The sequence below is a fragment of the Lissotriton vulgaris genome, chromosome 9 (assembly GCF_964263255.1).
Source record: "Lissotriton vulgaris chromosome 9, aLisVul1.2, whole genome shotgun sequence".
Lineage (NCBI taxonomy): Eukaryota > Metazoa > Chordata > Amphibia > Caudata > Salamandridae > Lissotriton > Lissotriton vulgaris.
Window position 1 is genome coordinate 188,888,315 of NC_141697.1, and position 17,100 is coordinate 188,905,414.

General features: G+C 45.3%; 1 protein-coding gene across 1 annotated transcript in view; it reads left to right on the forward strand.

Annotated features, from left to right (window-relative positions):
* Positions 1–17,100, forward strand: part of ABHD12B (abhydrolase domain containing 12B) — a 249,505-nt gene that overhangs the window by 55,286 nt on the left and 177,119 nt on the right. The window contains exon 2 of the mRNA XM_086937311.1: positions 10,940–11,064. Coding sequence (XP_086793437.1) covers positions 10,940–11,064 — 125 coding nt within the window. The remainder of the gene's footprint in view (positions 1–10,939; positions 11,065–17,100) is intronic.

Here is a 17,100-nt window from a genome sequence, read left to right on the forward strand (position 1 = left end):
ATCAGAACTCTTTTGCCACAGCAGCCAACCTTTTGGATTCAAGCTGGATACATTAAAGGACGAATTGTGAATTAGAGATTGTATCTCATGAATAGACAATTCAGAAAAATTACCCCAACCTGAATATTCTTCCAACTCAGGGATAATAGGTGTATTTAATTTTTTTAAAGTAGCCAATCCAAAGCATGTTGTTTGGGAAATAGTAGAATTTAGAAACAACATGTGATTCAGGATGAGACATGCACGGTGCAAAGCCTCAGTGCCTTGTACCTGCCAATCTTTGGTACCCCAAACCGATTTAAGGTCAATAATTCCCTTCCAGAACTCATAGCCATCTAAAGCCAATTTGTCTAGAAAGGACTTCGAATACAGCAACTTTGTATCGGCAAGTCTAACTTTGGACATGGACTTTTCTGTCATTCTGAAATAAAAGGACTCAGGATTTGATTGATTGAAATCTGTAAAATAACTGTATTTTTTCAGAAATATACTGGAGCTTCCAATTAAAGGAACTGGGCAGTGCTCCCACTGCGTGTAATTCACAGCAACCCTCCTGTAATTCGTCTTATGGAGAAAATGATTACCATAATGTTGGAAGCAAAACAAATCACCATAATTAATAGAATCTAAATATAAGTCTTCAGCATCAAAAGCCGCATAGTATTTCAAATCAGAAAATAATTCTTCTACGGCCTGAATATCCCAATCATCAGAACGTATATTTTGTTTAATCACTTCTCCCATGTTTACTCTAAGCACATTCGGAACATTAATCACTTCAGTGGGCCCATGTATTTGAAATCTAACCGCATCCCACACAATCCCATCAAGGACAGGCCAAGCTGTAATGTTAACTGTATTTAAGTTTCGTTTCAGTCTGTGCGCTGAATGTGAAGAGGAAAGAGGGGCCAATGTTCCATTAAGGTACCGAATTCCTGTTCTTTCTTTAACGTAGTGACCATCGATCAGGCGGAAAAAGTAAAACACAAAACCAATTGACATAAAAAGGTAAAATGAAAATAGGATCAACCAAACGTATGTCCAAGGGGGAATTAAAAAATGTTCTTTAAACAACGTGGCATACTTTGCAATAGTTGAGGGTTTCTTTGAAAGTTCCGAAACAGAGTCAAAAGAGAATCTGGACTGGTCTGCCAAACGAGTATGCAAATCAGGCATCGATAAATCAGCAGGATAGGTGTAGTTCAGCTCAACAATGTTTAGTAACAGGAATAGTATTTAATAAAGGACTGGATATGGCAGGCATCTCGAGGGACACCTCCTGTTCTGCACCAGATGTAATAGCCAGCACAGAGTGCCTCACCATGGAAGGACAGGATACAGCCGGTGTCATGCTATGAAGAATCGGCCACCCTGTGTGTCTTGACATTGTCAATAGAAATAAATCTTTTTTCCTTACGACCTGGAAGTGGTGGTAAAATGACTGTTCTTGTGCCCTTCACTCCAAGAACTCGAACCGGTGTACGATATGAGGGACCAAACTCTTTCTTGTTATCGATCTTCTCTCAAACCAGTTCTCCAACTTGGGGTAGCCAGCCAACTACCGGGATCTGCAACGCATCATCCGATGTGGAGGGCAAATGTTCCTTTGCTAGACTGTCTCTGGACTTTTGCAGATCCTGTAAAACATTGCAATGTTCATCTACGTCAAAGGCGGAGGCCTGGGCCTTGCAGTCTAGACCGTCGAGGTCAGGGACGTACATCTTGATACCAAAGAGCATTTCCTACGGGGTCCGCCCACCCAGAGACCTTCTAGGGAGATTATTAAGCGCACGCTGCACGCCATTGAGGTGGGCTAACCAGTTTCTGCCAGTGCCTATAACTCGGGCTGTCAAAGATTGCTTTAAGTCACGGTTCATTCGTTCCACTACACTGTTACCCTCGGGTCTGTACGGACTTGAAAACTTGACTTGGACCCCCAACGAAACCATAGCATCCTTATACGCCTTAGAGGCGAAAGCCGGACCCTGATCCGAATGGAAGGTACCACAGGCAAAAATCCCTATAAAGACTCGCAAATCCTTGATGACAGCCCGTGAATCAGCGCTCCGATGTGGCCATACCCACACAAAGCGTGTGCATGAATCAACTGCCACCAAGATGTACTTGTATGCAGTATCAGAAGAAAATGGACCGCAGTGATCCAAATAAACGCATCCAAGTGGTTTATTAGAGATGCACAACTGTGTCTGAAGCGGACGCGCAGCAGTTGAAGGTTTAATCTGCTGGCAAATGTCACATTGAAGGACATAATCGCGCGTCTGTTTGTACAGTCCCCACCACCAGAACCTCTGTTGTAGCTGAGTTACAGTGGCTGAGATGCCCGCATGGGCAGACGCCACACCTTCATGAGCCGCTGTAATCAAAGCAGCCCTGCGATCCGAGTTGGGAACTAGCCGTTCGCCAACATCAGGAATTTTCACATAAGGAACCTTATCGGGACTTAAGTGGTATGTGTACTTAGAAGAGAACCCCGCAGGATATTTACCTCCCTTCTCGGTTGCAGCAACAGCTGCCAAGATGTCATCATCTATTTTGCTTTTGGACCTCGTGACTGCTGCAACTAAGTATTTTGATACCGCTGACTTCGCCGCTTCATCAGCAAGCGAATTACCAACAGCGTGGACCCCCACGCGCTGATGGCCGAGAGTATGAATCACAAACACGAGTGGCAACTTCTCTTTAAGTTCCGCCACTCGGACCCAGATCATTTTATGTTTTATTGTGCTACCTTTGGAATCACGAAATTCATTCTGAATCCAAAAGAACAAGTTTTCATTGTAAGACTGGACACAGTAGTAAGAGTCACTTACGATCAAAGTCGTCACACTAGGATCTGCGTACTCCAATGCAAGCATCAGAGCACGAAGTTCAGCTAATTGTGCGGTGCAGTCCCCAAGCGTCTGCGTGTGCACGACACTGGACTTGAACTCATCGTTCACCATGGCACCGACCACAATGGCGCATGCGGAAACGTAGGCATGTTTAGAGCCACGCGCAACCTGCGCCGAACCATCAGTGTAAATGATGCAATGGAAATCCTCCAACGGCCGCATTGCTAAAGGAGCAGGATGAACAAATTCATACTGTAAATACTCCTGCGACCGTAAAGTGGCGTCAAAAATAAACGTGACATCCTGGGATGTCAAGGATGCAGCCCATTGAATCCACCGAGGGTGCAAAGCTTTAGAATTTGGTACACTGGCTTTCGTAACTGCCTCCAAGGCAGGACACAGGGTCACAACCAACATGCGTTTTCCTTGTGACAGGGCACGTTCCTTAAGAAATGCCATCTGCACAGCCATTCAAACTTTCTCCACAGTGGAAAAACGCAATTCAGCCGAAGTGTACAAGTGTGACTTGTAAGCAATAGGTACTGTATCTCCTTCATTAAAAGTCAGGTACGTGAAACCCACCGCCCCAGGGATAATTCTTATCACCAGGTTGGTTTGGTTATCACGAGTCTGTAAGTATTCAGAAGCGAGCAAATCAGCCTGCAAAGACTGCAGAATGGCTGAATGCTCAGGCAGCCAGCATGATTTGGAAAAAGATGGTTGTATCAAAGCATACAAAGGCTTGATACGCTGGGCATATTCCGGAATGTAAGTTCTCCCGAAATTCAAGAAGCCCAGTAGAGATTGTAATTTTTTCAGTGTTGTCGGAGAGCGCAACTGTGCGCATTTCTCCAGGAAGTGAGGTGCTAACCCCTTTCCCTCGTTGTTAAGCTCGTAGCCCAGAAACAACACGGTGTACTCTGCAATGTGCGACTTTGCAAAGTTAAACTTGTAACCTATGTCTGCAAAGTTACAAATTATGCTATTTACTCGACACAGATGCTCCCAAAGATCGTCGTCTGTGAGATAAATGTCATCCACATACGAACAAGCAACTGGGTTGATGCCCTCCAGAAGAGAGACAATGCGCGCGGAGAATACTCCAGGACTATTCTTATAGCCCATAGGGAGACGCCGAAACATTTTTTGCACACCGCCGCATGTAAAGCTGGTCCATTGGGAACTTAGACCGTCTAATCCATGGGCATAAAAACCATTGGAAATGTCAAGCGTGATTTTGAACCGTTTACGCTCAAGACTATTCACTAACGCAGAGCCATGTGTATTCTGTACTGCGCAGTTACGGCAATGCGAGTTCAAATGCCTATAATCCAAAACCAAACGATATGAGCCGTCCGGCTTGTTTACAGTAAAAAGGGGGTTATTCATCGGTGACACACACGTTTCAATTACACCTTGATATTCCAATTGTTTAAGGATAGCTGCGACTGAAGCTTTGGCTTCACGCCGTATGGGATATTGAGGTTGAGACTGCGGCTGAGACCGTAAAGGAATCTCGTGGCTCGGAGACAATTTATCCCAGCCACACTGATTGCGGTACACAGCCGGCGCAAGCGCCAGAGCCCACTCTTCCGCAAAATGCAGCGCTTCCACTCTCGATACAGTGTGCGCGAAACTGGGGAGGATCACCTCCTCCCCTCGCGGAGCTGCGAGAACAAAAGGTGGGGGCCAGTCAGCCTCCGAAAACAAAATGTCATACGTAGACGAAATATTTTCCCAAAATACCCCTTTTACAGTTCGCTGCATGTCACCTTCGATTAACTGGACAATTTCAAAGGGGGAGCAACATGCGTATCAGCAGTTTCAATTACAACATAAGTGTCAGTCGCTGTCACCTTCAACAGTGGATGGAGGGCCTCTCTCACTATGGTAATCTCTGCCGCGCTGTCCAGCAAGGTCAGAGCCCACGTCACATTCCGAAGCCGCGTTCTCACTATCTGGGGCATATTGATGCGCTGTCAGGGCGGCGACTTTCTTCGTGGCAAACTGTGGTCTCATGGGCGTAGTGCCTTCCTGCTGCTCTCCACCGTTACGCGGGCGGGGCTGACCATGTCCTTGTTGGCCACCCCGTCCCCTGCCGCCCCCTTCACCACCGGTTGACGGAGCCGATGAGTCCTGAAAGGAACGAGGAGAGCGTTGGTCAGAAGCCTGAAACCTTTCAGGCGATTTATTCATCGCGCGGTCGCGCAAATCATAAACACGATTCTACTGCGCAGGCAACGGAGACGCAGGAGCAGAAACCTGTGTTTGTTGTTGTTGTTGCTTACCCTGATTCTGCTTTTTAGGCCAATTTTGTTTCTTGGACTTAGGTTGACCACTAGTATCCGAAGACTGACCCTGGGGCCGGTTTTTCCCTTTATCAGGAAAAGCCTTAAGCCCCTTCGCATTGCGGCCAACTGTTTTATAAGCAGCCACAATAATCCTTGCCAACCGACGGGGTCTCTCGGCCTCGGGAACTAACGCCAAAGCGTTAGCAACCTGAAAGTTCACTGCATCCCCCTTGACATTTGCAAGGATCAGATCGCAAACTACATCAAAGGTGCCACACAGGCGCATACCCAATTCAACCGCCGACTCCGGTCCGTGTTCGTCCTGAACACGTTTAAGGACCGCACCCAGATTGGTCACAGACGGGGTGCCATAGCACCTCGAATAGACCGCTGCAAAAGTCTTACCCCAGGTCTCACAGTCAACAAGTTCAGGTGCCAAATCTTTCGGTAAACTTAGTTTAAGAATCCTGTGTTTATCACCAGGACTCTTGTTGGGAAACACAGCTTCCAGCTGGCCGAATTTCTCAGCAAGCCAGAACGGAAAATCATCCTTGTCCTGGGGCTTTTTGCCCATCACGGAATTCACCATGACAGGATTGATTTTCAAACCAGCCTGTTCTGCACGAAGCTGCGCACCCCTAGGGGCTACGTCCTGAACATTACGGCTAGTGCAATGAACAAGCGCTCTAATCACTGCCACTGCGACTTCATGAAGCCGCCGCAGATCAGCCACGTTACAACTGGCGCGATTAGGGTGAGGAGTGAATCCAGCCAAAGCGGGCCAAGGTGTGCCCGGAATGGACAAAGGACCTAACCTCGGAGCGGTTAAAGCGTGTGGTAGGGCGCCACCAAACCAAACTCCATGCTGCCAAGCATCAAGAGGAACCTCCAGTGCCCTGTACGGAGCATACGCAACCGGTACAGCTGAAGCAGTGTATGAATGGAACACTCCAGAATTAGCGTCCACCGCCGGAAATGTCACCCACGAATAAAACAGTTAGTACGGGTAAGCATGTTCCGCACTCACCACCAGAACCACAGCCAAGCCGTCCACAGGGACATTATAAGCCCGTAAATGGTCACGCACCGCAATGCGACTATGCTGCGGGATGTCCACGGCTTGTGCCATGTCAGCCCAGGAAAGTGACAAAACAAAGATTACTTTGTAGCACAACTGGGTAGTAATTCAAGGAAACCGTTTTTAGATAGATTCAAGCTTGAAAAAGACCTATTTCAAAAATAGGTAGGTTTTTCCGACACTGCCGTTTTCCGGAAACGGGAATGAAGGGGTTAAGGTTTGAATGATATACTACTCGAGTGTCATGATATAAGGCCAACAACGTATGGGCGCCATGTAGCAGGGTTTCCGTTCTCCCACAGAACTGTGCACAGAGATCTAGAACCTGTGTGAGTTAGGGTGACCCAAAACTCCTCTTAGTTTCAGAAATCCCCTTACCAAGCTAGCTACAGTGTCTCATTGGTAGTAATAACTTCCCAATGACTTAGACAATCCAGAACATGAACTTAGGGTACCTCAGGTATCGTGGAACACATGAACACTCTTTCGTTATATAATCATTACAAACCGAAACTGGGAGGCAAAGAACACACGTGCAAGTTTGAAATGTTTATTTTTCAATGCAAAGTTCTCAAACGCAGTATCTTATATAATATCAACATACATATTATAAAAATCAGAGTTAGCAGCATAGTCACTAGTCCATAGTAAGCGAACGGTGATAGCATATTATAATGCAAAATCTATAGAAATCTGTATCACCTATATTTTGCGCACCCTAATTAGCATATTATATTATATCTAAGAAGGTCTCATTTGGGTTTTTAGCTGGGCGGGCCCATACCTCTAATGGTCAGTAGGAGCAGATCACATCAACAGCTACCAGCTCTCTGCATGCGAAGCATCAAGTGTGTTGATTCATTCCCTGTAACTCTATCTTAAACCCGAGTAGAGCCCAATGTTGGCAGCAACATTATTTGTGTTATGTCTAATGTGGTGCGAGGATCAGGCCTTCAGCAACCTTGTGTTAGGTTATTCTTAGAGGGTGCAGTTCTCAGTGTGCAGACATTTGTACCAAGTGTACCAAGCACGACTGATATCAGAGCAATAACATATTATTCTCAAATAAATCACATCTTTCGTCTAGGTTGAAAGCTACAATAACAATTAGGTGTCGTGTGCAAACTGAAGCCGAAGGAAAATATGGTGTTTAAACATTTAATAAACTCATGCTAACTTAACACAATATATAGAAACGCAGTAACCATATGACACTACCTATATATTTTCGCTGTCCACTCTTATCACTTTTCCCATGCGTCGTAGCGTTCCTTTCGTAATTTGTTAATTTGCAATGTTCCCATGTATCAGCTCTGCTCCTATTGTGAAGCGCTCTGACGCCTTCCGGTCAAGTCCGCGCAATCTCTTTTCCTCCTGTACTGTAATATAAAACGCAGCAGCTGCTTTGAAACGTATTACATTTTCATGTAACGCCTGCAAGCTCGGCTGAAAGCAATGGGCAGGATGTACCACTCAGTACGAGAAGCGGCTGCAAGGTCGGCTGAAAGCTGTGGGCAGGATGTACCAGTCAGTACGAGAAAAACTATTTGAATGGAACATTGTCATCTAGTGTCTTAGAAAACAAAGTTATGATATCGAAGAGTTAGTTGTAAGAACTTATCACCCCTGTCCCTTTCAATATATGGTACAGAGGTCTGCAAGAGCGCTCTGACGCCTTTCGTCTGTTTATCAGCGTTCCTTTCGTAATTTGTTAACTTGCAATGTTCCCATGTATCAGCTCTGCTCCTATTGTGAAGCGCTCTGACGCCTTCAGGTCAAGTCCGCGCAATCCCTTTTCCTCCTGTACTGTACCGATTGCTACCTCTATATTTTCGCTGTCCACTCTTATCAATTTTCCCATGCGTCCTAGCGTTCCTTTTGTAATTTGTTCACTTGCAATGTTCCCATGTATCAGCTCTGCTCCTATTGTGAAGCGCTCTGGCGCCTTCCGGTCAAGTCAGCGTAATCTAAAACCCATAGAAACCCATTCCGTATCCTAGCTCCCCCATGTTCGTTATTCCTGGGTCTGAGAAGTAATAATCTGAAAGCCTCCTACGGCTAAATTGGACAAACTGATAGTACTAGAAAACTCTTCACTTTCCGAATTGCAAAATGAGTGTCGGTGCAGAGTGCGTGTAGAGAGTGCAGGTGCAGAGTAAGTGCAAAGTGAGTGCAGTTGCAGAGTGAGTGCAGAGTGAGTGCAAGTGCAGAATGACTGCAGAGTGAGTGCAAGTGCAGAATGACTGCAGAGTGAGTGTAACTGCAGAGTGACTGCAGCGTGAGTGTGACTGCAGAGTGACTGCAGAGTGAGTGTGATTGGAGAGTGAGTGTAGAGTGAGTGCAGGTGCAGAGTGAGTGCAGGTACAGAGTGAGTGCGAGTGCAGAATGACTGCAGAGTGAGCGTGACTGCAGAGTGACTGCAGAGTGATTGTGACTGGAGAGTGACTGCAGAGGGAGTGTGACTGCAGAGTGCCTGCAGAGTGAGTGCAGAGTGAGTGTGACTGCAGAGTAACAGTGACTGCAGAGTGACAGTGACTGCAGTGTGTGAGTGTACAAGGTAAACAGTGTGTGAGTGTGCAGGGTGAACAGTGTAAGTGTGCAGGGTGCACAGTGTGTGAGTGTGCAGAATGAACAGTGTGTGACTATGCAGGATGAACAGTGTGAGTGTGCAGGGAGAGCAGATTTGAGTGAGTGTAGAGTGAGTGCAGGTGCAGAGTGAGTGCAGAGTGAGTGCAGGTACAGAGTGAGTGCAGAGTGAGTGCGAGTGCAGAATGACTGCAGAGTGAGTGTGACTGCAGAGTGACTGCAGCGTGAGCGTGACTGGAGAGTGACTGCAGAGTGAGTGTGACTGGAGAGTGACTGCAGAGTGAGTGTGACTGCAAAGTGCCTGCAGAGTGACTGCAGAGTAACAGTGACTGCAGAGTGACAGGGACTGCAGTGTGTGAGTGTGCAAGGTAAACAGTGTGTGAGTGTGCAGTGTGAACAGTGTGTAATTGTGCAGGGAGAGCAGTGTATGAGTGTGTAGGTGTAGGGGCACTGTGTGAGTGTGCAGGAGACGAACACTCAAACTAAGTCCACCACACACATACATAAGACCACACCCAAAACACCACACCACACACACATACCCACCAACACATACCACACTCACACACACCACACACACACCAGCCTCTCACCACCACACTCTCATCACCACTCACCACCATACACACACCACCGCACACTCACCACCACGCACTCACCACCACACACTCACCCCCACAGACTCACCACCACACACTCACCACTACACACACAACCACACACACAACCACACACCACCAGCCGTCAGTGCACGCTTTCACCAGGCGCAAAAACCACCAGCCATCAATGTACGCTTTCATCAAGCACAAACACCACCAGGCGTCAGTGCAGGCTTCCACCACACACACAACACCAAATGTCAGTGCATGCTTTCACCAAACACACACACACACACACACACACACACACCACCAGCCGTCAGTGCACACTTTTTCCAGTCACACACAACACCAGCCGTCAGTGCATGCTTTCACTAGGCGCACTCGCCACCAGCTGTCAGTGCACCCTTTCACCAAGCACACACACCACCAGCCATCTGTGCACGCTTTTAACAAGCACACACACCACCAGCCATCAGTTCACAATTTCTACAGGCACACACACCACCACCCATCAGCGCACACATCAATTGTTAACGCATCCACAATTAACTATTGTAGCAATCGCAATATGGTGCCCTTTACTTTTAAACATATTCATCTAAAGCGCAGCATGCCACCATTCCTACTATTCCAATCCAACACACATATTTCCACTACACACCACATGCATACACTCCATAACACATGGCTAAAAGACATTGCCATTTCCAATTCCATTAGCTCTAACTCAAAAAAATCCGAGACCTATTGCATTTCTAATGCTTGTTGCTATAGTAAGTATTGGCATGTTGAGCCACACATATATCGCCCACTTTCCCCTCTGTATGCCGCAAAGTCTCAGCCTGCGACTGAGAAAGCATGTGCAAGTTATTTTAAAACTGTATATTACACATAGTATGTGTCACTATAAATGTCACTCATTTGGTAGTAGAATTTCACTCAGAACTACGTTGAAACGTCACACATAAGCAATCTGAAAACATGCCGGGTATTTAAATGCTTCAAGTGAACCAGGTTTAAGTCAGAAACTTGGCGCACCCTAACCAGTGACGCGAAAAGGAGAGTAGGTGGGGTTCGAGCCTTCCAATAGTCATTGGGCGCCCGCATTGTATCATGTTCTCAAACTACACTAGTTCTAAGTATCTAACTAATCTTGGAAAATGTATGGGCTACTTGCTGCTTATCCTCAGTACTCTGTGGTCAGATCTACTCTTCATTGTCTCGGTACTACTGTACTACTTATACAATGACATAACTACTGGTGCGAGAAGGATTCACCAAGATGACCTACTTTGTAGGGATGTTTGTATACTTATTGCATGAACAGAGCATTTACAATATGTTGTGCTATGGCGCCACCCAGTGGGAAGACTATAAAATACGCTACTCTGGCGTTACTGTTGGGCTATGCTGTGTCAGTATTTGTTTCTATGGATCTATGTGCAGGTGCAACTTTCACTTTAAATACAAATGCACTATTTAACTGCCGTACGTATGTATGGAATCTGATTGGTACCTTCTTTCTTGCAGATCATCCAGACTGTTATCATCAGCCACAATGTTTGCTCTGATTCTGTTCATTCTCTTTATCACGGTTCCGTTCATTCTACGTCTTTACCCCGCTTTGCTTGCCAAGTTCATTTATCTTAACATGTGTAAGTACCGTTTTTAACCACCGATTGCCAAGTGTTTGGGCACTATTATGTATATTGTTTTCTAGTCTGTTTTAAGTTTCTTGTTCTGTTTTCTTCGCCTTATGCTTGAGGAAAAAAAAATCCACGAAATAAATATAAGCCAAAGCCCCTCAGCCTCCAGAACAATTAAGTTGTCAGTCTGACGTCTTGGCAGCTACGCCGTCTGATGTATGCATGGCTAGGCCCATCCATGCCTGTTTGTCCTTCGAAAATTCCAACTTGCTCTGAACGTGTTGACAAACTGCAGGTGCGAGGAATTGTTTTCATTTGTATGGATGGGTTTCCATGAACAAGGGTGTATCCGAGCTAGAACCACACTTTTTTTCTTGTAAATCTCAAATTATTAGGATTAATTTCGAGAATTGCATTTTCGTCTTATTTTGATATTTGTTAAAAGTATGTTTTCTCAACAACATCTGGACTTTTATATTTATGTTTCTTTAAGTATCCGGATTTTGGTACTTCTTCTGGGTTCCTCACAGCTCGCACTGCTTCATTCACTGATGCTGCCTCCCAGAAGGAGTGGATTCTCTGTCATCCAATGAACACATATGAATGGGTTAGTGGTTTGAAGTGCCATCAGATGGGGCCAAACATCTAGACCCCTCTAAAGATTCTGTAATGCTCCTTCTATCATTTTCTCTAGTCAGCGCATCCTATTTAGGGTCGAAACGTTGACGTTATGTCTATGTATTGGTCCAAACAGTTTTAACTGAACTAAAGAAATAATATATTTGTTTGAAACAATTTTAATCCAGCGTGGACACAGATGATTGAAATATGGTGTTTACATGTATGCTTATGATTATGTTCTCTGTTTAATTTTCTGTTGAGCACCTAGTCACCAGTCACGACTCACTTGTCTGATGTACATTTTGTTGATGTTTTGTTTTTCTTGGACAGCTTCTTAAAAACATTGAGAATCAAACCGCCAGACAGGCCAAATACAAAAGATTTGCCTATAACTTCGATTATGGTCAGTCATTTGCTCTGTTCTCCTTTAGATTCAGGTTCTTGATATATCACTCACAGGATATATTTTCACCATTATAAATTCAATATACTTTCAATGTAAATGTGATTCCCAACAGAACCATTGTTTTTGTTTAGTTAAACTACCCAGGTTCTGAGGGTTACTGGGTTAGCCCATTATTTTCAGTGTATGCAGTTTTAAGCTGCCATTTCGACCTGGCAAGATAAATCTTTTGCCAGACCTAAACCTTCCTTTTTAATTCGTATGTCACCCCTAAACAGCCTATAGTACAGGATGCATTGTTTTTGGAAAGTTGGACATGCACTTTTACGTTTTACATGCTGTGGTAGTGAAAAAGTCCTAAATTCGTTTTTCACTACTGCAAGGCCTACCTCTTCTATAGAATAGCATTGGGTTACCATATTATAAGTGATAACCTTTGCTTGGGAACAGGCAGAAGTGTCCTATTTGGCCTCTAATGAATTGTAATTTAATACCCTCTTTAATGGTGATGTTGGATTTTAAGTCACAATTCTGAAATAGCCACTTTTAGTGAGTTGTCATTTTCTTGTTCTGATGGATGTAGGAAAAAAGAACAATCTAGGTACTGGGTAAATGATAAGGGACTGTCAACAAGACTGTTTCTTGTTGCCCTCACACATCCCTGGGAATATCATGCCTCATCATCGGGCAAGTTCTCCTCGCCGGGCCGGCGCTGCAATGCCCTACTGAGGGTCACTTTGGTAGAGATCTTTGAATTTTATCGCTGCTTGATGAGTGTGAAAGTGTCCTCATGGGGTGGTGAGGGATGTGTGTGATAGAGTTTCTTAAAACTGGCTAGGGGATATGTTATGTTAACAAGCACTTGTAAAGCGCGCGTGCACCCTTAGGTTTCATGGCGCTGAATACTGAAGGCCACTGCGACCGAGTTGCTAGGCATGGGCAATGAGTTATTGGGCGTAAGCTTGCTCAAATAACCATGTCTTCAGAGACTTTCTGAAGCTGAGGAGGTTGTTACAGCTTCCGAGTGCCAGAGGGAGGGAGTTCCAGAATCTGGGGGCCAGATGGGAAAAGCGGCAGCCACCCAGACGTTTCCGTCTGAAAAATGAAGTGGTGAGCAGGGAGTGGTGAGCTGCGGTGCGGGATGTATTTGGTGATCATGCAACAGAGAAATCTGGGGCCTTTGCCGTGCAGAGCCTTGAAGGCTAAGCAGACGGCCTTAAAGGATATGCGGTAAGCTATCGGGAGCCAGTGAAGTTGTGCTAAGCATGGTCTAGCTGACACCCACTTAGCTTGTCTATGAATCAATCTGGCTGCTTGATTCTGGACCATTTGGAGCCTTTTTTGCAAACCGATAGGTAGGCCAAGGTAAATAGAGTTCGAGAAATCAAGCTGTGAGAGTATTAATGCTATCACCACCTGAATTAGAGCAGAGTGGGTCAGCAGGTGAGCAATTTTCCTGATTTTCCGTAGTTGGTGAACGCTGAATGAAATCACGGTACCAACCTGCCCACGATGCGAGAGGTCAGGCTTTTCACGCAGGGAGAAGGGGTGGGAGGGGACCCAAGTTCTGGCAGCCAAAATTGCGGGCCCCAGCTATTCTTGCTGTTCCCAGGCAGGACCATCTCCGTCTTTCCCGGGTTGAGTTTCAGGTGGTTTCAGGTGGTTGACATCCATCCAACACTGGATGTGAAGCATGGTGGATTGAAACTCGCTCACGGCTTTGGGGAAGCCGAGAGGGAAAATAATCTGGAGGTCATCAGCATAATTGAAGACAGTGATGTTTCTATTTTTTAGTGAACGCATCAGAGGTCTCATGTAGAGATTAAAGAGCATCGGGGACAGAGAGGAGCCTTGTGGGACCCCACAGGTGGAAGTAAGTTTAGGGGCAGTTAAGTTTCCAAGCCTGACTGCCTGAGTGCAGTCGGCGAGGAAGGATTTGATCCACTCCAGTGCGGGGCCTCGCAGGCCTGCTTGCTCGACACGGTTTAATAAGATGGTGTGGTCAACCATGTCGAACGCAGCCGACAAGTCCAAGAGCACCAAAGCTTGATGGTCGCCCCTATCTGCGTTAGCTCTGAGAGTGTCCAGGACTGCCAGGATCACAGCCTCCGTGGAATGTGCCGGACGAAAACCAGCTCTGTTGGGCTCTAAATAGTCCGAGCATTCGATAAAGTTAGACACGCAGCTAGCTACATGGGCCTCCAAGATTTTTGCCAGGAAGGGGAGGAGGGAAATAGGGCAGTAGTTGACAAGGTTACTGGAATCCGCCCGTGGTTTCTTTAAGAGGGGAACTACCGTGGCATGCTTGAAGGCGCTGGGGACCTTGCCTTGGGCCAGTGACTCGTTAAGAAAAGAAAGCACGCTTTGGGGCAGGGCGGTGAATATCCCTTTAAAGACGTGCACGATATGGCACATGATACATCCACTGAAGGCGTCATCTCATGAACCGTTTTACTTGTTCTGATTTTATTTTGCGCTTGTGCGTTTAATTCAATGTACTACCCACCACTAATCCTGAGCTCTAAACTTTTGACAACTTAATAGATTGCTCCATGGTCTCAGTAATTACTACATTCTGACCAAGTGATTGATTTCTACATCCCCAATACATTTCTTGTACCTCCCTTCTGGAGCAACAATGATTTATTCTCTAATCACCCCCCTTTGCAGCTAAAACTCTTCACATGTTTACATATGCCTATGGTGGGTCTTGATCTTGTTGGTGGTGTTGCTTCTATGTCATTCTACTACTAGACTAGGTTTGCCTGCAAAATGTTTTTATGAACACGCTACTACCTAGTTGTGCACATCATGTACTTCAGTGTGTCGTCATTACCTTTATAAAATGTTTTGTTTTTATTAGAAATAGCTGGAAACACATACCTAGTGGCATGTGCTCCTCCATGTCTTGAACATTTACCTCCTAATGTTTGGCTCATAGAAGTACCTTCTAGAATGGATGGATACTGGAATAAAAAAAAGAATCAGCTACGGGGACATGAAGTACCCTTTCTCTGTTTACAGCAGCCTTTAAGCCAAGCACAGGAATTAATCCACCGGTGCTTACTTTTATTCTTCCATGCTTATGTATTCTTTTTATACCAAGTTGCTGTCCCTGCTTTCTTAGTTTTAAATTTACCAGCCTTTTGACAAAAAAGCCGAACCAACCACAACTGAGTTGCTTAAATTATTTGACAGTATACAACACACTGCAGGGGGGGCAGATCCATTCCAGTAACCACGGAACTATCCTCGCAGCCTTTGGTGAGGGTGGAGGTAAATTCTTTCCCTCACTTTTTTGTGCTGTCTTCTGGGACTACATTCTTGTGTCTGAGTGTGCTTTTGCATAACAGACATTTAAAATGCAAGAAACGATGCAACATCAACCAGTGAACTGACCTTAGCAATGTGCTTTGCGGCACATCTTCTTGCGCGTGGGCATGTTTGTGTCACTCTCGTTGGCAGCCCTTAGTGCCATTCTTCAGCGGCGTTGCAGTGTCCTCCTCTGTTGACTGAGCAGTGGCATCCCCTTCACAATGCTCTTTGTCCCCTTGGCTGCCCTCCCTGCTTTATACCACTCATGAGCACATAGGAGGACAGTGCATAATTGCTTTAATAAATACATTTGCAAGGTCCCCAAGGCGTTATTGATGACCACTCTGACGTCAAAAAGTGCATTTCTCAATAGACATGTCCCAACTATGATGTTACTTTAGAAAAACATAATTCATTCTTTAAGTTGGCATTGGTGTGTCCAATGCCCCACTTTGAAATAACTATATGAAAGCCCAAGCTGCTGAAATTGCAAGTGAGTTGTTGCGTTGAATAAGCGTCTGCGGTGCGGTCTTCCAAGGGCGGAAGCTTTGCTGCAGTGCAGTTTATGCGTTGAACAGACGCTAATTGACAACAATAACAGAAGAGCAGCTCAAGGCAAGCTTCCGGCTATTCTACTCCTTTAGTCCATTTCATCATTTGTTTTCATTACTATTCAAGTTCCTCCCTGCGAAAGCCATCTTTAATCATCACCTTTGACTCTAGTTTAGAGGCAAAGCTAAGGATTTTGCATGTCTGCAGCCTCTATGTGTTTCATCCTTTACATCTTCCTCCTGGTGTCCCACGCTTCAGTTTCTTCATGCTGGCTGCCTCCAGTGGGAGACCAAAGTGAGTGGTGCTACTGATTACTTCTCAATTCAATCAGACAAATGTTTTGAGGCTAAAGCTGCATTTTGGCACATAGACCTGGGCACTGTCAAATTGTGTGCCTTTATGGAAATAAATCTCCGTACCAAGAAATGTAAATCAGTAGTTAATTTGTAAAAATTAAAAAAAAAAAAGTTCCATGCCCCTTGTCAGAAGGCTCCTGCCGTTTGCACCGCCAATTGTTAGTGCTGCTAATGACAGTACCATCACAACTAGCCATCACACTCATACAAGTATGACAATTCAGACTTTAAATCTACATTAAAAATGACAAATTCATGCCGCCCACGCTATTCATTTAGCTTTGGGTGGTAGGTATTAGTGAGTTTAATGTATTTTTTTTTTTTAAATTTTTGAAACCTTTATTGCACAGTAATTGCAAAACAAATACGGGCCTACAACCATCCGGCCGGCCACGACACATATGGATGCAAGGTAGCAAGCAAAGTGATAACTCGATAGTATCTGAGCATAAAATAGCAATCAATCTAGGTTACACTGGACATCTTCGCACTACCGAGCGACAGGAGAAGTGAAGGTTAAATTTTAAAGTTTTAGTATACTCCAAAATATAAACAATAGGAAGGATCAGAGTTCCAACAGTCCACCAATGACATGAGAGGGCAAGGTCAAACAGAAGAAGTCCGAGCAACAAAATACGTAATCAGGCTAGCGGCATGAGAATAATACGACAGGATAGTAAAAGCAGGATATGTTACATGCCAGTCGCCGCCCCCCACGCACCGAACCACCCCACTGACCCAAGAAAGAAGAGAAAAGGAAGAGAAGGAGAACCAAAAGTAAGAGAAAAAGAAGGCCCA